This window comes from Xenia sp. Carnegie-2017, unplaced genomic scaffold (genome assembly GCF_021976095.1).
Source record: "Xenia sp. Carnegie-2017 unplaced genomic scaffold, XeniaSp_v1 HiC_scaffold_13, whole genome shotgun sequence".
Taxonomy (NCBI): Eukaryota; Metazoa; Cnidaria; class Anthozoa; order Malacalcyonacea; family Xeniidae; genus Xenia; species Xenia sp. Carnegie-2017.
The window spans coordinates 424,846-447,064 of record NW_025813436.1 but is presented as its reverse complement, the minus strand read 5'-3'; the positions used below and the strand labels follow the sequence as shown (position 1 = coordinate 447,064).

The window sequence follows — 22,219 nt, the reverse complement described above, 5'->3', positions numbered from 1 at the left end:
CATTTGATTTATCGGTTTCATTTATTGTCTTTACATACTCATGCAATTATAGCTCTATAATGACAAACCTGAGCAGTTGTTTTTGACCACAAGTGTACCATACATCATTTTTTAGGTTGCCTACGTAGTAGATCCTCACAAATTGCTGACGTGTAATCACTTGCCAAGTGTAAAAGATGCTCTACTCCTGATGTTGAAACTTGAAAATTGCAATCTGTGTCCAGCAAAAGTGATGCAAAAAATCGGGTTGTATTACTATATTACAAAACTGGAGGAGGCAGTGTTATTAAAATTGGCCATAGCATTGGCAAAACTAGCGTTGGGAAAGAAAATAATGGAGGAATTGATCTCTGAAGTAATGACTGATACCGAGGATGAATTGCAAAAACCTAATAATTTGCTGCAATGTGGTGAAGAACTTTCTGTATTAAAAAAAGAGAAACTTTTAGATACAATATTCAATAAAACAAGTTTGGATGGACGGCTTTCGTTGAAGTATGCGAAAATTGCTTTTGAAAGTTGTAGTTGTGAAGCAGGAATTTTACTTTATCGCATTGATGAAAAGACTTATTGTGCGAATCTAATAAGGGATGAAAATGGTAACGTGAAAATTCACGACGCAACAAACGGTGGAGATGAGCTTGTACAGTATGAAAATATTCGTGAGATGCAGGTCGTTGTTTTGGCTAAAAAGCCGGTAAAGCTGTCATCGTTGAAAATGGGCAGACTGCTCCTTGATTTATGCAAAAAGAACTTGATGACAGTCATGCAAGTAATATGATGCGTGTTAAAAAGAATAGAGACACAAATGGAGAAGAAGCAAGACCTGCAAAGGTATGACGCTTGTCTTTTTGTGCAAAACAATAAAACCTTTTATAAAACTGAAGATTCCGTGATTTTATAGACACCGTTAGAAATGTCTGAATGTTGTGAGCACTCAGTTTGTGCGACAAATATGACAAACAAGTATTTGGTATGTATATTTTGTGTGTTTTCTTATTTTATTAAACAACGACCACCTGACTAAACTGAAGTCAATTTTATGTTTTGCTAGCAGTTGACCGAAAGGATAAAACCAGTGGCTGTTGATAGTGAAGGAAGCACAATCTCTCAGGTATAGAAAATTGTAATACCTCAATTATGTTCTTTGAAGTCCAAAGCAGGGGAATGATACAATTGATGAGAAGTTGTTGGCGGTCAGAAAATGACGGAGTGATTTCTTGTTGCATTTTCAAATGATTGTGTGGTCTACAACAATGCAAAATCATAATATTACTATCAAACTATCAAACACACCTCAACCCAACTTAAGTTATTAAAATGTCGATGTCGTGACAGCAATTTGTTTACAATATTTTATTTTTTCAGTCCTGGAATCATATTCCAAACACACTTAATGAAGGAGCAGACAACCAAGTATTGTAGCTCAGTTTCATTTTATTTTTTCATGCTTGTTTTACTGTAAATTGAGTTAGTGTTTTCTGGAAGATCAATTTTTAAATCTTTTAAGGTCGATGATTTGAATGCAGGCAAAGATTATGCGGATAGTGAGACTGTTGTTTCAATACATGAACTTGCAAATTTGTCACGAAGACCACATTCCAAAAAATGAATCCAAAAAGAATGATCTGTGGTCGACTGGTAATGTCAATAATTGTCATTTGATAAGCAATCGCTTTTTTCCATTACTCCTGGATTATGTGAGAAGTTTCTCAAAGGTAAATAAGGTGTTTTTGAAATATCCTTTCACAAGACATTCTTAGCAATTTTACTCTGTCACTTGTCATGGTATAGTTCTAGGTTAAGTGTTGCTTTTTTTCATTTCAGAGCATTATGTCGTTTTTACAACGGTTATGGACTTTGATTATGTCAAAACTACCAGGACGCTGTAGTTGCAAGGCAGAGGCGGATTTAAACTTAGTCAACTAAGTCGGGCGACTAACGTATTAACGTGTCACTTTCAAAAAATTCCGTGGGTATTCCTTAAATTATAACACTTGAGTGCTTTAAAATTTCCGCAGGATTTGGGTCCATATACCGATTTTGATTGGTTTAAATTGATCAATTTGCGAGCATTCATTGGTTAGCGTATCGTGCAGGATCTGCAGGATCTATGTTCATTCTGTGATTCTGATTTGCCCAGACGAACCAGCTATATAGCTGTAATTGGTGGAGATTTCTTGCAGGATCTATACCAATTTAAAGCTTGTGATTGGTCAACATTGTTAGTTTTTTGCAGGATATATCTATTTTTGGTATATGATGTTGCCGAATCTTCAGATTTGATTGGTTGTTGTAGCGAACTTAGTCGGAATATATTTGTCTGCTTCATTGCGCTTGAATATTTATCGATCGTCATGGCTAACTCTAGCAGTATTTTAGATCGGGTTCTCTCTGACTTAAAAAAAAGTGATGATGTTGCTTTGCTTAAGACCTTTGAGGAATTATGTGATATATATAATTCTTCTCGTTTCTTAATGCCTGAAGAGCATTTTCCTTTAATTGGACGATCTTTGTATCGTTATGTAAATGCTGAGACAGGCTATTTGCCTCATCATGTGAAGGCCGACAATACGAAGCCATCGGTTGCTCTAAGGTAAAATTAGTTAAATTAAGATAAGTAGAAATGAATATGCCTAATTGCGTAGTTGTTATGACACGTTAAGACCAAAACTGCCGATTTGTTGTCATTTCATTGTTGTTGAAATGATCGCTTTTAACTCGCTTTGTTGACATTGCATAAATTGTTGCAGTCTTAATAATCAAGAAATCTTTCGACTGCTGTTTTATTAGATCTGAACCATCTGGAAATTGTCTATACAGCTCTGCTTCTCTGGCCTTGGTTAGCAATGCTCTCATTCACACTTTGAGAGCTATGGTATCTATAGAGCTTTTATATATGCAAATTATTATTGTTATCATCCAATATTCACTTCCACCTTAGAGAAGCATGGTGACAAGGTCTCTGTTAGTGCAAAAATGTTTTGGCTATGTCCTGTTGTTTTGAAAGTGTGGATTCACGTTTATAGGGCTTGATCTTGTTAAAATGGAAGCTCTTTGCAACTGTAGAGATAAAATTTGGGGTAGTTTTTGTGTATACTTGCTCTCTCCTCAGTTACTAATAGAATCATTTCTTTGATGTATCCTGATTGTGGAGAAGTTTCTTTAAGTTGTTATTCAACCAAATTATTTCACCTCGCCTTCCTTTACCAACACCACCTACTCAATATAACTATTTATACCTCTTGTTTTGTTCTACAACTCTATTGACTTCTAGTAAAGTCTTTAAGCCAAATCACTTTGCACCTCTTATTTTCAAACCTATCAGTAAAACTAAAGAAAGGCTTCTGCTTTGTTAGAAAAAGCTAACAAGAAAATTCCTCATGTTCAGGCAAAGTTGAAAGGAGAGTCTTCTACTGTTAACATTTCTAATTTTTTTCAACCAGTTTCAACCCCAGCAAGTAATAAGGCTAAACAATTTATTTTGCCCAAATTATTTAGTACTACACAAACACAATCAACACAAAAGGTGCCTGCCATCACTAGTCTTGGTTTAATACATAACCCAAAACAAGAACTTTTGCAATCATTTTCATTAGATTTTCACAGCAATATCCAAATGATGTGAGATATTTTAGAGAAAAGCTAGAAATATGAATGATTCTCAAAAGCTGCAGCTCATTCACAATGTTTTAAACCAATAGATCCTACCCATTTCCTAAATCAGCTGATGGTCGATCTTTTCTTTATTCGTGGCTGGAAGATTGTTCTTGGTTGTGTTACTCCCCTCTTTGGATGGTGCTTTTGTCTGCCTTGTGTTTTGTTTGGTGATCAGCTTCCGAATAAAAATACAAAAATTAAAAAACTTTTTAGTGAACCAATGACATATTGGCCTGATGCTAAAGCTTGCTTCAAACGCCATATTGGTTTGAGTTCTAAGGCTCTCACCAGAGCAGGTTTGCACGAAAGCACACGTAAGAAATATTTGTCATTAGTTGGTCAGGCATCAGGAGAAGGACTGCAGATTGAGGTGTTGATTGATGAGCACAAACAGCAAGTCATCAGGCAAAATAGGGAAAACTTGTATCAATAATTGATACTATTAAACTTTGTGGTAGACTTGGGTTAGCATTAGAGGCACCGTGATGATTCTTCATATCATCAGGAGGTTGGTTCTTACTCAAAAGGTGGTGTTGGTAATTCATGTTCTGTCCCCTTTGTCAGAAATGTTTTAGTCAAATTAAAGAACTTTCTTACTGTAAAAATTTGACTCTTTTAGGCTTGGTCATTATAGTTTTGACGAGAAGGAAAGAAAGAGCTTCTAATTTTTATATAGTCATGATATCTCATAAATCTTAGTGACAAACGTGTCCTTGTACTAATTTTGTATATTAAATAATTTCATTATGGGTAATCCTCTGAGCCTGCGTGAAATTTTGAAATTATTTGTATGATGTTGCATCATTTTAATATGTCTATTCAAGTTTGAATTAGGAATATTGGATGTAGTATTTCATCTCTTTCTCGTAGCACTTTTTAAAGGAACATTGAAAACGTCAATTTATGTGATACACAGCACAATTGCTTTATCTCTGTGAAAATGGTACAAATATACAACATCTTCTGTCACTAGACTTTTAAAATGACCGCCACTAAGGTTGTCGAAACGTCAGTCAACATCAACACCAACAGTCCTTCTAAGGACTATACTAACAGGCGATCTACATCTTAAAATATATATATGATGCGCGTTTGATGAAGTTGCCTAACATACAAGAAATATTCACCTTTGTAAGGTCTTAATTAATGCATATGCGTTTTGATCTGGGAATAACAACAACTTTGTCTAATTGTGATACTTGTGAATGAACAATTGACCTTATGAAAGACCAAATATTTAACTTCATCATTAACAGGGTTACTGACATTTGGAGTCACGCTCTCAAAGGAATTTAAGTTAACTGTGTCACCAGTCAATAGCATATCTTTTCCTAAACAATACCTTTTATAAAAGAAATCAGTTTGAGCTTGAAGTATCGTCAAAATTTATGGAAATTGAATGTTTAGGTCAGCGTTTCGACGTTTTCTTTAGCGGTGGTTTGTGTTTACTTTTCTGTTTAGCTCGGCAAAAATAACCATTAGATTCAGATTATGTGTGTGCATATTCTTGGGGCGAGGTTAAAAGATTAGAATGACAGGGATTATGTAGAAAACTGAACAATTTTACATCTTTGAAATGTCCCACGTTGTCGCTTTTCTAATCAAACTCCTGTTGCTTTGTTGCAAAGGTGTGAAAGGCAGTATCTGGCGCCTTAAAACCAGACTGCTCTCTTTTTGTTTAAAGGCTTCTCATTACGTTGAGGCTGTCCATGTCGAATTGCATTTTCACGTGGTGAGGGTGCCATTTCCTAGGCATGCTGATTGGCTTCAGATATGAGGTTGAAACAGTCGCCATAATTTCGTCATGTGGCAATGTTGCGTTAGCAGATTTTTAGCTAGTGCGCCACGTTTATTAAAATTTTGTTCGACCACGCCCTTCCACTAAAGAATTAAAATCCTGGATCCGCCCTGCAAAGACTAAAGGATTTTCTTAGTATTTGATGGAGTTTTTACGTTTTCAGTTCATGGAGTTGGACGTACACTAAGTGATAATTACATGACTATTTGTGATCTCGCTCTCTTCATCATAAAAGCAACTTTCTTAGGATTCAAAACATCACTGCAATATATCTAACCACTTGGGTTTCTTTTTCGGAATTAAACTTTCACCGGGGAGGAGGAAAAAACTCAACAGCAATGAACACTCGTCTTAATCTTTGTATTTATCATTTAATTTGTGCGTTGCAATACATTTGTGCTTCGATATAAACCCTGATCATAAAGGTAGTAAACCCTGATTACGCGCAGACAGCGATACTTAATAGCAGCAATGAAAATGGTTGGCAAAATCAAACTACCATAAGGCTTACTACATTTAACTCGTAGTCAGTGACGTAGCCAGAAAAAATACTAACTCCTGCCCATGTCACGCCGGTGGCGCAACCCACACTAGGGATTTATAGACGATCTGAAAAGACTATAATTTTTTTAATAGTATCTTTTATGCAATCGAAATAATAGTTTTAGATGATTTGAGAACCAGTGCTTTGTTGGCATTTGTTATTTGTGTTGCTCTCTTTGCAAAAATATTGTACTTTCACCAAAGGTATACTCTAGGGGAAAAATTCGACACGCACGGAAGTAGCGAATAGTTTTAGTGACTTTATGTGTTAACTGACATGAAAACGTGAGTTTTTTGCCATCAGGCTGACTGATGTTAAAAGTCTTTTCATTTCAGGACTGTATCGCAGCACAGACCTTAATATACGAATACACAAACCCACCTCCTTCAGTTTAAATTTTAGCGACGACCTTTTTTTCCCCCTTTTCAAGTTGCTAACATCAAGGGAGGTGGGGTGGGGAAAATGAAATGAATAGAGCAGACTGAGATGTCGCAAAACCTAAGCTATTTCACATTCATAACATATGCCAAATGTTCAATTATTTCTAACTGAACTCCTAGAGTAGAGGTACGGAGGTTAGTCTCTACGGCCTAAACCAGATGGCATAAATTCTAATGGCTATCCTGTTTAAAATTAAATTATTCGTGCTTCTTAGCATGCTGATGAGCTGTGACTTTAATCAAAACAACCAAGTATTCCTGCTTGATAATTTATCTGAAATTTGATTAGGACAACGTTACCCATGCAGAAGTTCCTTTTGCATTTGTAAACCTTACCCAAGTATCGGTGCCGTTGAATTGGTAAGATGCATTCAAGGCGTGTTGTTCAAAATTTTTTTCTCCTCGTCAATTTTTAAATTACCGTTATATAGCTGAACTTCAAAATATTTGCGTTATAAAATGGAACATCTCGCCGTTAATTCAGTTGTGTTATACCTAAAATACAGTAAATATTTTTATAGGTTTTAGGCGTAGATCCTGAAAAAGTACTTACGTGCAAGTACTCATCATGCGGAATGAATGCGGTACACTTGGCGCTAAAGTATGAAAATACAGGTTTATGCCCGGCAAGGGTGTCCCAGAAAATTATTAATTATTTGTTCGACATGCGATTGGTGGAGATAACATGGAAAAAATTGAACTATAAATGGAGGCAGACTGGAGATTTGGTCTCTAAAGTAAGAAGTGAATTGGCAGATGTGTTGAAAAAAGAAGTTGTTTTATAGTCATGTACTAAAGTGCTTTCTTTGCTAGAAAAGGAAAACTGTTTAGATGTAATATACCCAAAACCGGAAATGAATGAACAAATTTCGCTTGAAAATGCAGAAAAAGCTTTTAAACTTTCTGGGCGCAAAGTAGCCATTTTACTTTATCACACTGACGAAATCTGTCATGGTTAAAATCTTATCAGGGATAAAAATGGTGACGTGAAAATTTACGACGCGACTACCGGAAGAGATGACTTGATACAGTTTGAAAATGTTCGTGAGATGCAGGTCGTTGTTTTGGCCAAAGAAGATGGTACATTTGTCATCGCTGAAAAATGGTCCGATTGCTCTTCGCTATTTTGCATAAAAGAACATACTGACGTTTATGACAAAAATATAATTGGTGATAAAAATCTGAAAGAAACAAGTGAAGAAGAAACAAGGCGAAAGGTACAAAAATTTTAAATTGTGTAGCTCGACCTTAGATAACACTGAAGATTCAATAATTTATTTTGTAGACACCATCGGAAATGAGCGAGTATAGTGAATCCTCTGCTCAAGAGTCATTTGGGGGAAACACCGCTTTGGTATGTTGAAATTAAGGTTTGATTAATAAAGAGTTGGGTGAAGAGCAGTCTATCTGTGTACGTTAAAAACTGTATGTTTTCTAATACATTCTTAAAAGTTCAAAATTTAGAAACATTTGACGCAACTCAGATGAAACTGTTGATCTAAAGAATAGACAAATACGGAGCACTTTCGGCTAACATTTTCAAATTATTTGAGTGATGAAGTGTGATTAGCATTTCTATGATACTCTAACTATTGAAGAACACCTCAACACAACTTTAGTCAGCAGAATGTCACCATGCGTAAATATCAGGGAACTTTGGAAGTTGTATGTCCACCACTACAACCTGTTTCCAGACCCTTGCGCACACAATGTTCAGGAAACATTAAGAGTAGAATCATTACACATGCGCCCATGAGCAAAGAGTCCTAACACAGGACATGAAGTATAAGATAACTCGTGAATCATATTTGAATAATTCTCGTTAAATATAATGCAATTTTCATATATAGCCAGTGGAAAACTTTTTCAAGAGGAATTCAGCCATACCACGTGGTTCTTATTCATCGAGCAAACCTCCTTGTAACCAAATGTTGTTTGATGACCCTCAACAATTTGGAATGCATGGTAAGCTTGGTAATAATCAAGGTAATATGTATTATATATAGTTAACTTGTTTCAGATATACATTGTCTACCTCCTTTACTTAAATTTAGCCCCTCGAGGACAATCCAATCTTCTATCTCCTCTTCCTGGACTACTGAACTCTGACCAACCACCTTCGACTGCTCAAATCACTCCATCTTCAAGATGGCAAGGACAACCAAGTATGTGTTAGCAATATGAAGTATTATTGATCATGTAATGTTACACTATAATATTATTGCATGAAGTATTTAAGTTATCTTAGCACATGTTATGTTATACGGGAAGCCATGACTATTTTTTCTATCAATTACATTTCTATTCTATGTATTCCTGATTTCTGATTGTAATGAATCACTCAAATATCAACAGGTTATGGGCCCAGGACGTAGAAGGTCATTATTTGAGTGAAAAGTCATTGCAATAAAATATATAGTCGAAATTTAAGCATGGCCACGTCGGATATGTCGAATGCGTTAAGGTTCGCGAAACTGAACGGCAGTAATTACCGCTCATGGGTTTTCAACATGAAGCTGTATTTGGAAAGTCTGGATCTTTTCGAGCATGCGGAGGAACAGCTGAATTTCCAAATGAGGATGCTAGTGCTGAAACGCGAAGGAAGTTTAACTCGGCTGCGAAGAAAGCGTGGACGTACATCTGTTTGGCCATCGAGCCCGAGCAACAGATCCACGTGCGAGATACGAAAACTGCCAAGGAGGCATGGGATGCAATTAGAAATCAATTCGCACGAGAATCACTTCTTCAGAAGGTGAGACTACGCCAACAGTATTATTCCTGTAAATACCATATTGGAGATAGTGTGCTTGAACACATCAGCCATCTCAAATCGCTGCATGAGCAACTCAAGGAAATGGGAGTCAGCGTGGATGACAAAGAATTGGCTATGACGCTGTTAGCTAGCTTACCTGAGCAATACTAACCATTAATAACAGCCTTAGATGCCATGGGAGAAACAGAGATCTCTTTTGAAAAAGTAAAGAACTTAATTCTGAATGATGTGGACCGTACTAATGATTTGAAGAATACTAAGGAAGATGCATATTCTGCTCATAGAGGAAATTTTATTCGTGGTAGGAATCGTGGTGATAAAAATAATAAACAAGGGAAGAACGATGGAAGCAACAGAAAGCCTTTTCAAGGAAAATGTCACAATTGTCAAGAGAAAGGACACTATGCTCGTGACTGTCCAAACAAGAAAACTATGAATGGTGCAAACAGAAACACTCAAGCGCACTGTGCCGAAGGACAAGATGACAAAGTGCATGAGGATGAAGCCTTGATAAGCAATGGATCTGAACTTATTGGAAGATCAGATTGGATCATAGATTCTGGTGCTACCCAGCATATGTCATATGAAAGAGAAGCACTGACGGATTATGTGACATTCAAGCAACCCTCGGTGGTGAATCTAGGTGATAATAGATCAATCTTGGCATATGGAAAAGGTACCTATCATTTGAAAGCAATACTTGATGATCACGTTCAGAACATATCATTACGCAACGTATTGTACTTACCAGAATTGGACAAGAATCTACTATCAGTCTATGCCATGATAAAACTTGGAGCTACTGTTATGTTTGAAGGTAACAAGTGTAAGATATCTCGTAATTCCAAACTTCTAGCTGTTGGGGACATACATGGAAAATTGTACAAATTAAGGATTGGACATGAACATGTGAACATTGCAAAGGACGCATCAAATTCAAGCTTGCATTTATGGCACTGCAGATTTGGGCACTTGGGAATGAACAATGTTCGTAAATTGTTAAATGGAGATTTGGTTAAAGGAATGAGTGATGTAAATGAAAATATCTCATTCTGCGAGGGATGTATGATGGGGAAACAACATCGGTGTTCTTATCCGAAAGATGACCATTACCGTGCCAACCAACCGTTTGAGCTTGTACACAGTGATGTGTGTGTCCCATGTCTGTAAACTCTTTTGGTGGATCGCGCTACTACATCACATTCATCGACGACTATTCAAGGTATACGTACATCTACTTCATAAAGAAGAAAAGCGAAGTTTTAGAGAAATTCAAGGAATTTCATAGTCATGTTCGCAACATTACTGGCAAACCTATCAAGACCCTACGATCTGATAACGGTGGGGAATATTGCTCACAGCAATTTAAAGATTTCCTGAAGAAAAATGGTATCATCCATCAGTTAAGTGTACCTCATAATCCGGCGCAAAACGGCATTGCAGAAAGAATGAACCGTACCATTGTTGAATCTGCTCGTTCTATGCTGTCTCATTCACATTTGCCAAATGAATTTTGGGCTGAGGCTGTAAATACGTCCGTCTATTTACGTAATCGAAGTCCTACAACATCAGTAAAGGATATGACTCCATACGAATGTCTATATGGAAGAAAACCGGATGTAGCTAATCTACGAGTATTTGGTTGTGTGAGCTATGTACATATTCCAGAGAACCAGCGTAAGAAGTTAGACCCAAAATCCCGGAAATTACTTTTGTGGGATACCCTGACGGAACAAAGGGTACAAGTTTTATGACCCTATTGGATTGAAATTCATCCGTAGCCGTGATGCAATGTTTGTGGAAACACAATTCCATGACTTTGGTGAAGACAAAAGACCATTGACTGCATTTGATCAAAAGAAAGAGCAAAATGTTCCGGTGATTATCAAAGAAACTCCAACGCAAGCAGGTAAAGATTTTGATTTGAATCCAATTATCGAAAACGTCAACATGGATGCAGAAATCAACGATAACGAGCCAGTGGGAGTAACGCACGAGGAGAGATTTATGAATGAAGTACAAAACATTGGTGAAAGGAGACAAAGAAGACCTCCCCGAAGGTTTGATGAAGAATGCTACATCGCCAATGATTTAACTGCGGAAATCAACGAACCAGCAAACATCAACGAAGCATATTCTGGAGTACATGGACATGACTGGAGAAAGGCAACCGACTCCGAATTTCATTCACTTATCGAGAACGATACTTGGGAACTTGTCCCATTACCAGATAATAGGAATATTGTTGGAAGCCGATGGGTTTTCAAGGTGAAGAGAGACGAAAATGGAGAAATACAGAGATATAAAGCTCGCGTAGTTGCACAAGGCTATTCACAAGCTGAAGGTGTCGACTATCATGAAGTATTTTCACCTGTCATACGAAATACAACTGTTCGATCGTTGTTAGCTTTAGCGAATGCAAAAGACTGGGAAATTCACCAAATGGACGTTAAAACAGCGTTTTTACAAGGAAATTTGGATGAAGAAATTTATATGCAACAACCTGAAGGTTATATTAGTAAGAAGCATCCTGACTATGTCTGCAAATTGAGAAAAAGCATCTATGGTTTAAAACAGTCAGCCAGATGTTGGAACAGCGCCATCGACTCATACCTGAAGTCAAAAGGATACAATCAAATGAGCTGTGATCCATGTCTGTACATGAAATCTATTAAACAGCAAGATGGAAATGTGAATTTCGTGATACTATCTATTCATGTAGATGATATTCTCCTATTTTCCAATTCTACGAAAATGCTGAAGGTGGAGAAGAAAGCCATTGCATCAAAGTTGAAAGTTGAAGATTTAAATGAAGTCAAACATGTCCTTGGTATGCTGATCAAACGAGACAGAAAAAGGGGAAAATTGACAATTAGTCAATCAAAATATTTGGAAGGAATCTTGAAACGATTCAACATGGAACATTGCAAACCTGTTTCGACACCGTTAGAACCTGGAAAACATTTTCAGAATCTGCCCGAAGAAGAGACCGCAACAAATATTCATGAATATCAAAAACTTATCGGATGTTTGACATACGTGACAACGGCAACTCGACCTGACTTGGCATCTGCTGTAGGTATTCTTTCAAAATTTATGTCAAAGCCAGGAAAGGAGCATTGGCAGGGAGCAAAAAGAGTGTTGAGATACCTAAAAGGCACAATCAATTATGGTCTTGTTTTTCAAAGCAAAGATTCAACATGCGAAGTGGTTGGATATTCAGATGCTGATTGGGCAAGTGATGTAAATACAAGAAGATCTACATCAGGATACGTGTTCCAGATAAACAAATCAACCGTCAGCTGGAGCAGCAAGCGACAATCTTGTGTTGCAAGATCTTCGACTGAAGCTGAGTATGTTGCACTAAGTTATGCAACACAGGAAATCATATGGTTACGACGTTTACTAGCGGATATTGGAATAAATCAAGATCAACCATCTACACTGAACGAAGATAACCAAGGGCAATTGAACTTTCGAGGAATCCACGATTTCACAATCGCACTAAACATATTGACGTTGCGTATCATTTTGTTAGAGAAAAGGTCAACGATAATTCCATTATTGTTCAATACTGTAGTACAGATCAGATGTTAGCGGATGTTATGACGAAAAGTTTACCAAAGCAAACATTCCAAAACTTTCGAGACATGTTAGGTGTCAAAGAAATTTTAGTTTAAGAATTCGTAATTCTTAAAGAACATTTATAGTGCACATTAAGTGGGAGTGTTAGCAATATGAAGTATTATTGATGATGTAATGTTACACTATAATATTATTGCATGAAGTATTTAAGTTATCTTAGCACATGTTATGTTATACGGGAAGCCATGACTATTTTTTCTATCAATTACATTTCTATTCTATGTATTCCTGATTTCTGATTGTAATGAATCACTCAAATATCAACAGTATGCTCATTGAAAAATGTATAAAGTGCACATATTCATTTATTTATAACATCTTATTTATAACATATTCATTTATTTATAACGTTTTTTTAGTCCCATGGCAATTACATGGATATACACCTCAACCTCCACCTCCACCTTCCGTTTTTTATTTTCAAGATTCACCACTTACAAGGGTTGGTCGTGTACGTCTTAATAATGAACCACTCAACCATCTTTGATAATGGTAACTGTGTAGTTTTTTTTCCAGGACCAGACAATGGTGCAAGCGTCACAGCTACCACAACGTCAAACCTAATATATAGCTTGGAAAATGTCGAGGATCATTTTACTAGTAGGAAATGTATGAACTGTAGTTAACACACGCACATGCACATGCACACATATATAGTTCAACTTTAAATCATGCACGTGTTCTCCCTATAATTTATTTATGCACACTTGTACTTACTCATGAAGTGTGTCTTGTGCTATTATATATTTGCTTTTGCTGAGCAATTTAGTTTAACTTTATTAACATGCACGGAATGTTTGGAAACTTCTTCTTTGACTTCAATCGTTTTAGCATTCAACCTTTCGCGGTTTAGGAGTAAAGTGCAATTAGATTTGTCAAAATTTATCCCATTTTTGAATATTATGTCGTATTCACATTCAGCTAGGCCTCAGCAAGAACGTAAAGATTTTTTAAATTAACCTCAAAAATCTATGTAATTTGAACAGAAATTTCATCGAAGGAGAGCCACCTAGTTAGGAAAACTAAATGGTTTTCTTACTCACTTGTGCAATGTGCACGTAGCTGTACTTACATGTCTGTTGTCTAGGTTTCGGCTTAGCCTAGCTGGTTTAACATTCTCAGAAAGTCAAAAAATTCTTGACCTTGGTGTGGAGATGGGAACATTCACAATAAAAATAATCTAGAAATTTTGCAAAAGTGTGTCAGAAATATGTAAAAAGAATAAGGCAAGAAAAGTGTGATTCTTTGAAACAAGTATAGTGATGTGGGACAGATACCTCACGCAAAGGGTTAAATGCCGTAAACAAAGGAGCCAACTTAATAATTTTTGTTTATTGAAAACTCTTTTGCAGTACTAACCACTGAATAGAAAAGTTCAAGAATAATTAATTTTACATAAATACCTATTACATACTTGATTACATACGAGATCAATCTGCAATATGATTTACAAACCGACCTATAAACCAAAAGCGACTAATAATCCTCTTCTTAAAAAACAAGTAACTCGTTTTGCACTTGTTGATTTGTGCCAGAAGGTAATGTGTTTGTGAAGTTTTCTGTTATAACCAAGAAATGACCGTTAACTGTATGTGCAGTGCTAATACCTTTATATCTCCATTGTCTCTCAAGAATTGATAGTACCGCTCCTGTTGCATAATTCTGACCCATTAGGTTTTTAATTTGTTTCCACCTTTTACTTGTGTTTCTCTGACGTAATGCTGCAATTTCATGAGTATAATAATACGATTTTGTTGTTTTAATTTCCTTTGGTTTTATTCCTTCATTATATAGATGATTTCTAGCCTTGTCATAGGAATGGTATTCGTTGTTTTTTAACTCATATCTTAATTTTATTTTTCATCTATGTGCTGTAAATTGTCTCAGTCTTCCTTGATAGATAAGGGTCAAAAGCTTGCATAAACACTGTGCGTGTTTATTTACAAGCAGACGGACCGATTTAACCGATCGTTACTAATATATGACATTGATAGTTTTTAATCATTTTATTAACATTACTTCGCAGCTCAAAGGCTGAATTACATTATTGTTTAAGAAACATTTAAGTCTTTAGTACCTCAAATTCTAATTATACTTCTTCTCTGGTTTTCGTCTTTGGAAAATAAATCATTTGAAATTTTGTTATCTGGATGGAACAAAATTAAGAAATAAAACCTTTTCTAACTCACTTGACGAGTGTTCCTTCTCCTAGTCGCACACACGAACATAGTTTTTTTATAATTTTGCGTTGTACAAATCTTTTTCTGTTGGCTTCAGGAAATTTATTTAATTTTTTGTGAAATTACGTTTAATTACGCCCGTTCATTATAAAAAATTAACCCACCGCTAAAAATATTTTTATGCCAATCAAATCGCGTGTTGTTTCACCAAGAGCAACGTTCGTCAATTAATTGCAAGTTAGCCTATGATCAAAACAACTATATCATTTATAATTCAAAAATGAAAGAATGCATAGTTTTATGTAGATGTTTGATTTAAATACTATGACTTGAAATGCAAGAACAATGGAATCACATGAGATTGCGTAGCAAGCACCCAGCATTCAAATTCTAAAGCATACTGGCCAAATGATGGTAGGTGTCAAGGGTGGACTTTTGAGAGTAGAGGGATGTGATCACCTTTTTTCTGCATCACAAGTGATAGAATTCACAAAAATCACATCAAAAATCAGCATACAGGTTCGTCTCCTTTAAATTTTGAATTTTATTTCTTTGCACTACAAGTCAAACACGTGATAATTTTGTTGTTGAGTTTAGGTTTAGTCCGTTGATTCTCGTTGTCTCTGTTTTGACTCTATTCGCTTGGGCAATTAAGGATAAAGTATCAAGAGCTTGTTTTACAAATAATTCTCTGCTTTCGCCTCAGAGAAGCTTTCTGCCAACTGGAGGAGAGTTTTGCTCAACTGATTAGTCCATTTAGTAAGGAACTCTACACCTTTTGGGTTGCAGTTGTTGCCAATTTTCCGAGTTTACTCTGGTGGGTTCTATGGCTTCCCTTTTAACTTGGGGGAAAACCTTGTTTCTATATTAATTTTTCTTCAGTAAGCTACATGCGATGAAGTTTATCAGCAACCTTTGCAAGGCTTTCAGTTACTTCAGGCCTTCATTTCTCATCACTTAATGTAATAAACAACTATGGCCAAAGCTTTCAAATGTGATGAATTGGGGGGTGGATTTGTTGTTTGTTTTCTTGACATACTGATGACTTAATGTAAATGGTTTACAAACATACTGATGACTGAAGGGTTCATTTACAATTTTAGTTATATCATCTTATGAAACTTCCTGTTTTCATGAGTGTTTTGGTCGCGGCTATTTTCCTTACGTGAGTCTGACTTTTGAACGGAAGAGCCACTGCTAGGTTTTAGAGGGGGAAGCTATCTACTGTCATATAATGATTTTCCCAAGATTTGCAAATGATTCTTGGACGTTTGTAGCCAGCTTAGAGAAATGTCCCTCGATGATCGAATTGCATAATTTTGAGTAAAGCAGTTGACATTTTCGTGTGAGAAACATTTCGAGCATGTGACATTCGCCCAAAATCAACGAAAATTTCCAGTTTTCAAGAGTCTCAAAACTGTTGGGAGACGCTGCTAATGCACGCACTGAATGCTGGGATGCTGGAACGTTATTCCCAGCCATGTGACAACTTATGACGCGCAGTACATGGAAATAGTTTAAGAAATGAAATTTGACATGCATGTAAGTTATAAAATGCTCATGCTGACTGACACAATTTCTAGAAATGCTTAAAATACGGTTTTAATAGGTTTAGATTATACAAGGAAGGGCTTATGCACGAGGCTTATAACAATAATACTTTTTCGTGCAACTTAATGACATATATAATGACTTAAGTTATCTTGCAGTCAAAACCATTTTTCCAGATCTTAACATGTAGCGAAAGTTGGATTTGCCAGATTTCCTCAAAAAACGTGATAGATTTAGAAGACTATTACTGTCTAAGAGTTTTTGGGAGAGATTGATTTGTAAGAACGAACACCTTATGGTCAATAGTAAATTTTTAGTAACTAAGACACATTAAATTCCTCAAAATGAATACTAGATGCAAGAGAAGACTGAAGGAGGAAATGAAAATTAACTTCTGTCAAAAAGTGACAGGAGAAAGAATTGATTTTATGAGATGATTTAGTGTTACATGTTTGTAGATGCAGACCGTCCAGGTTAGTAAAATCCTGAGGATTGTTGATGTTGACTGACGTTTCGACAACCTGTGCGGTACTTTATCTTCGAAACATCAGTCAAAATCAGCATCAACAGTCCTTCTCACGATTCTACTAACCTGGACGATCTACATCTACAAACATGTAACGATAGTCTCGGCCTTAAACCATATACTTTATTAAATTCCACCACTAACAATTACAATGCACGTTTCATTAACTCTTTCATCTCATGCACCATAAACATTGTGTGGAAGGCTTGTTTTCAAAACTCCAACATATTTGCAAAAAGATTTCAATACTAAATTCGTGAAAGTGTACTTGGTTATAGAAAGAAACAAATAAACGTCATCTGAATGTTTTTGTGTTTTTTGGTTTCTTTATTACGTGAAGCATTACCCAACATTGACATGTTTACATTCTTCAAAACTTTATAATATTTCATCAATTGTTATTAATATTAAATGCTGTTTCATGTGACCCAATTACCATATGCGTTCTAAAAGAAATTTTTGCATACGTATGTCAAATCCGTCAAATCGTTGAACGGAGTGGTTGCAAGACGGCGCGCTTGGATGAGATACTTTGCTCAAGACGTTTTTGCTTTCCGTACTGTCAATCAAATCTTGTAAACGTTGTCCTGCTACTCAAACGTAAGACGTGAGTACTTCATAACCATTTCATATATAATGACTTGCGTAACGTAAAACACAAATGCTGTGATGGACAATGTCTCAAAAAAAGGTTTAGGAAATAATTTCTTCGAGGCCATCAGAAAAGATCTGTTAAGAAAATTAGATTATCTGTTTCTTTTGCTACATACGCTAAGTGTTATGGTAATTCGTGAGATGGTCTTCAAATTCAAAACAGAAGTTTAAATTCGTTTTACGCCATTTCTGTGAATGTTTACGTCCTTTAAAACTAGTACTTTACACAGTTTGGTAAGAGTATTTAAAACATTGAGTAGCTATTTTTATCATAAAATATCAGTGATAATCAACTATTATTACTTGTTGACAAAGCGCGAGGTTTTTTTGTCCTTTGGAGAAATATCGGACCGAAGTGTTTTTGTATAGAACGAGATTGTGATGTGTACAAACTATTCTCACAGATCTTTAACATTTCATCTGTTCGAAAAATTGCGAATTAAAAAAATTTGCCTAAGAGTAGGATGACAGAGCTTATCTCGGGGACATAAGTTCTCACACTTCCAAATTAAAAGCTCAGCATTTCTACTGCATTTTTCATTGTGTCCTTGCCACTCTTCCAAATGTACACGCTGTCTCAGCGTTACTATTAAGAGCTGCAACTATATACTTTGACGTACTTGAATTCGTCGCCAATCACACACACACACACCGCAGTCACTTTGGGTTTAGCTTGGCAAGTCGATCGATCCAAAACGCAAACCTTCAATTGGTCTCAATTCTATTTCGCCTTGCTTTTGTTCAATTCATATGAACTATCATGTAACTCACACACTATTAGCGTCCCAAGTTTTCTTACATCATTCTTCTGCCACTTTTATAGGGAATTTCTTAGCACTGAAGTTGGTTAAAAAGTAAACGTACGGGGGCTGATTTCAGAAAGTAAAACGTCGGCAAAATTTATAAAGGGTGGGGGAGGGAATAACCCTTTTCTGTCTCTGCCGGATTTGATAACAAACTTTTTGTCTGATTCCTTATCTTGTGTATCACTCGGGTTGTAATATTCACAAGTTTCGTCTTAACGCTACATCATTCGAATAGAAAAAACTAAATGAATAAGATGCACAATGATATATCTCGGGAAACACTAAAAATATAGGATACAATAAAATATTCTCAAAGAAATAGGATTCACTTAAAATATATCGAGTACACAAGTAATAAGTTACATTTTCCATTTTTATAGAAATAACATCATCGAGAAAATGAACAGCAACATGAAATTACTGCTACTGCTGTTTGTGTTGGACAGAACTTCGAGTCAGGTGAATGGTAAGTGCACCTAAGAGTTTAGCACGAATATTGTCTTTGAATAAGAAACTAGTTTAACTGAGAAATGTTTAAAACAGTTAAAATTCTTATATAGGTTGGGAGTGTGTACATGGAAATTGTTACTATTTCAGTAATCACACAACCACCTAGGCTTAATGCAAGAAAGTATTGTCAAGATAAAGGTGCTGACCTTGCAGTTCCCTTCTCAAAGACAAACGATGACTATCTTTATTCAGAAATGAGTAAAAAAGGGATAAATAAGGCTTTTATTGGTTTCTTCAAGACGGCTCCAGGCCTCGGTTTGAAATTCTACATTACCAATGGCCGTCTTCCGGTTTTCACCAACTGGGGGGACGGCAAACCTAGTAATAACAATGGCAATGAAGATTGTGGCGAGATTATTGCCTATCATTATGGTTTTTATGCAGGTGGCATACATAATGATCTGCCATGTTTATATAAACGCCATTTTATTTGTCAGATAATGAGCAGCAAGAAAGCTGGTAACTAAATATTGTTACGTCAAATTGCGCGGGTAACTATATGATTTTTAGTCTTAGTGTAAATTTTTATGTTATTCTTAAATGCGTTGCACAATTTAGACGTCATTGCTACCTTTTTCTCGATAAAAATATAGTCAGCACATGATGCTGTTGAATAAAAGAAGAATCACCGTAAGTTTTTGAGTTTTAATGTCTGCCTTTTTTCACGATTTACGGTGATATGGACATTTATTACGCTTAGCGTACAGAAAGCTGCGAGAAAAGTTGATTTTTAGCCACGTCGTTTTTTTAAACTGAAGTGAAAGCGAACTGAATTGAAATAAACACCAATCATCTCGATTGTGATTAATAGTTTAAACATTTTTAAAATTGGCTTTATTTCAAATACTTGGCTTTAAAGTCTTTGTGTATGTATTTCGGTCTCGTGCTTGTACTTATCTGCCCTTAAGTTCTCCCTCGGTTTGCATAAGTCTTATCAAACAATTATAAACATCTTTTATTTCTTAGTTTTTCATCAAAACTTTAATCAATGTAGTTTCACGAAGTTTTAAATACTAAATCTAGCAAAAATCGATACAAATGTGTCTAATGGGAAGAAAAAAGTCATTTAATGATTTTCGTTGATTTAACCTTTTTTAGTAAGTAAAGAATTACCTTACGATGACATGTTTACATTCCACGAAACTTTTCAATTTTTTAACAATTATTATTATAATTCATTCCTTTAATTTAATGCAAAGTTATATATACATATCAGTGAGCCCTGACAAATATAGAATGCTTACGTCATAACATTCGGATACCATTCTGATGGAATCCAAGCAAAATAAAACGCAAGAAAGGCAAAGAGTTTTCAGCCGCGAAAATTCATGCAATTAGCGAATCACTGGTAGTTTCACCGGCTGTAACAAAGTACAAATACTTAACTAAAGTGATATAGTGATTATTAGTAAAAGCGAATTTTTAATGATGCCATTTTCTCAGGTCTAAACAATTGGCTCAACATTCAACAAAAACCATCGATTAATAAGGTAAATATATTTGCGTAGACGTAAGTGTAATGAATCAGTTATGGGGCTGAGCTAGATTTTATCATTCTAAGATTTCTTGCATGATTTAAAATGAATAAACCTGTTATAATTAAATTAGTAGGTGTTGTTCTTTTGTATAAGGAATAGAGAGTTGTTCGTCAGTCAGTTGATTAGAAGCTAGGAACCAGTTATGATAAAAATTATTCGCTTGAAGAAATTTTGAAGAAGTGTGACGTGTCTTATCAGTTTAATAATTACAAAAGATAGGCAACTAAAGTAAACAAATACTTTAAAAACTCACAATTAAAACTATTAATTAACAACAACAATGAAACAAAAAATAACAGCCGATTGAGCACGGATGAATTTTTTTACCTTCTTACCAATTTTCAAGATTCAAATCTTTTCCGAAGTATGTGAAAAAGACGAGTGTTTTTGGCCTTTCCAACATTTTATTGTTGAAACCAATGCTGGGGTCACCATATCAGTCTGTCGTCATCTTTTTCGATTTTTTATCGTTCCTTCATTGGTTAAATATTTCATAAACAAACTTTAGTCTTTTCTTCATTGGAGAAACATTTCATAAGCAAACTTTTAGGTATAGGCGTTTGAATATTTACCTTGACATTTTTACTCCTAAGTTATAATTAAAGTTATGTTTATCCAGTCTTATTTATTCCTTACTTAATCGCTTGCTAGACGAGGCAAAGCAACCAACTCTTATCGAGATATGCATATCTTAAAACTCCTTGTTTCGACTGAGTTTACCTTCAAGAAATGGAAGATTTTTTCGTGATAATTTTCTGAAAATATAAAGCAAGTACTAAAAAAAGAGCTGTATTGAAATCGAATGCAGTGCAGGATTAATTAATGAACTCCTTGGTACATATCGTACAATAAAAGATACCTGTATTAAGCAGCTTGCCTGGACAATTTGACAGATTATTGACAATCATGACGATGGTTTGTAAAGGTTTGCTTTATGATAAAAGTTTCATTAATGCCATCTGGTGTTTCTGTAAATGAATTGTATGTTATATAGTAAACAGGTTAGTACATCAAAATCAAGATAAAACTTCTTGGCTGAATAATGTGCCAAATTATGCTCCTACCTTGAAATATTTCCTCAAGAAAAGCTTATGATGACATGCATGAAACATTAAATATAGTACTGCATCTGACAAAATTCATACGTTTTTCAATTCCAGGTTATAAAAAATTCACATAAGATGCGTTAGTTGCAATGAAGTTGAATGTGGAAGAAGCAAAAATTAATGGCAAAGATCTTTTTATGTCTTATGCGGAGGCATGCATCAACACTGAAAAGAAGTTTTTCGAAAAATTAGCTTAAGACTTTGGAACTTAAGCCGTTTCGCTCAATACCAGAGCTCATTGGCATGCCTAGGATGCAGTTGATGAATGCACTTTAAATTCATTGTAGCATCCGACATGGACGGCCAGGACTTTGCAAACCCAACCTTAAAAAAGTTCTTTATGATGAGCGACGATAATGAGCAGTTGTAAGCGTGCTGATTATTACTGAAGACACACCATTAAAACACAAAACATGTCTTAAGTCCATGACAAACACGGAATGTAGTACACAGATCTTACAACAATAGACGAAAAAACGATCTACATC

General features: G+C 35.5%; 2 protein-coding genes and 1 long non-coding RNA gene across 9 annotated transcripts; all 3 read left to right on the top strand.

Annotated features, from left to right (window-relative positions):
• The first annotated feature begins 121 nt into the window (after positions 1 to 121).
• Positions 122 to 1,612, top strand: LOC124454399. The gene is made up of 5 exons (XM_047005213.1): positions 122 to 834; positions 905 to 973; positions 1,055 to 1,114; positions 1,369 to 1,416; positions 1,511 to 1,612. Exons 1-5 carry the CDS (start codon positions 742 to 744, stop codon positions 1,610 to 1,612), a joined length of 372 nt encoding a protein of 123 aa, XP_046861169.1. The 5' UTR covers positions 122 to 741.
• A 15-nt stretch (positions 1,613 to 1,627) lies between these two features.
• Positions 1,628 to 13,624, top strand: LOC124453590. 7 transcript variants are annotated; one of them, XM_047004387.1, is made up of 9 exons: positions 1,628 to 1,718; positions 1,828 to 2,596; positions 2,794 to 2,878; positions 6,964 to 7,659; positions 7,728 to 7,796; positions 8,293 to 8,428; positions 8,497 to 8,607; positions 13,220 to 13,302; positions 13,377 to 13,624. In XM_047004387.1, the coding sequence occupies exons 4-9, from the start codon at positions 7,492 to 7,494 to the stop codon at positions 13,422 to 13,424; spliced, it is 615 nt and encodes a 204-aa protein (XP_046860343.1). In that variant the 5' UTR covers positions 1,628 to 1,718; positions 1,828 to 2,596; positions 2,794 to 2,878; positions 6,964 to 7,491; the 3' UTR covers positions 13,425 to 13,624. The 7 variants fall into 7 exon arrangements, with proteins under 7 accessions (XP_046860343.1, XP_046860352.1, XP_046860376.1 ...); XM_047004396.1 differs by lacking the exon at positions 1,628 to 1,718 and having other exon boundaries at positions 1,819 to 2,596; positions 6,964 to 7,179; positions 7,256 to 7,659; XM_047004420.1 differs by lacking the exon at positions 1,628 to 1,718 and having other exon boundaries at positions 1,819 to 2,596; positions 8,293 to 8,407.
• A 3,712-nt stretch (positions 13,625 to 17,336) lies between these two features.
• On the top strand, positions 17,337 to 19,190 carry LOC124457935. Its single transcript, XR_006952895.1, has 3 exons — positions 17,337 to 17,724; positions 18,958 to 19,043; positions 19,138 to 19,190. It is a non-coding gene; the product is annotated as an uncharacterized LOC124457935 (long non-coding RNA).
• Positions 19,191 to 22,219: the final 3,029 nt, after the last annotated feature.

Excerpts from the sequence above, each read along its gene's own strand:
- LOC124454399 (XM_047005213.1), top strand. The coding sequence starts at position 742 with ATGCAAAAAGAACTTGATGACAGTCATGCAAGTAATATGATGCGTGTT. Across the intron at positions 974-1,054 it reads ATATGACAAACAAGTATTTG|CAGTTGACCGAAAGGATAAA; the intron begins GTATGTATATTT and ends ATGTTTTGCTAG. Across the intron at positions 1,417-1,510 it reads ATGAAGGAGCAGACAACCAA|GTCGATGATTTGAATGCAGG; the intron begins GTATTGTAGCTC and ends AAATCTTTTAAG.
- LOC124453590 (XM_047004387.1), top strand. The coding sequence starts at position 7,492 with ATGCAGGTCGTTGTTTTGGCCAAAGAAGATGGTACATTTGTCATCGCT. Across the intron at positions 8,429-8,496 it reads TAAGCTTGGTAATAATCAAG|CCCCTCGAGGACAATCCAAT; the intron begins GTAATATGTATT and ends ACTTAAATTTAG. Across the intron at positions 8,608-13,219 it reads AAGATGGCAAGGACAACCAA|TCCCATGGCAATTACATGGA; the intron begins GTATGTGTTAGC and ends ACGTTTTTTTAG.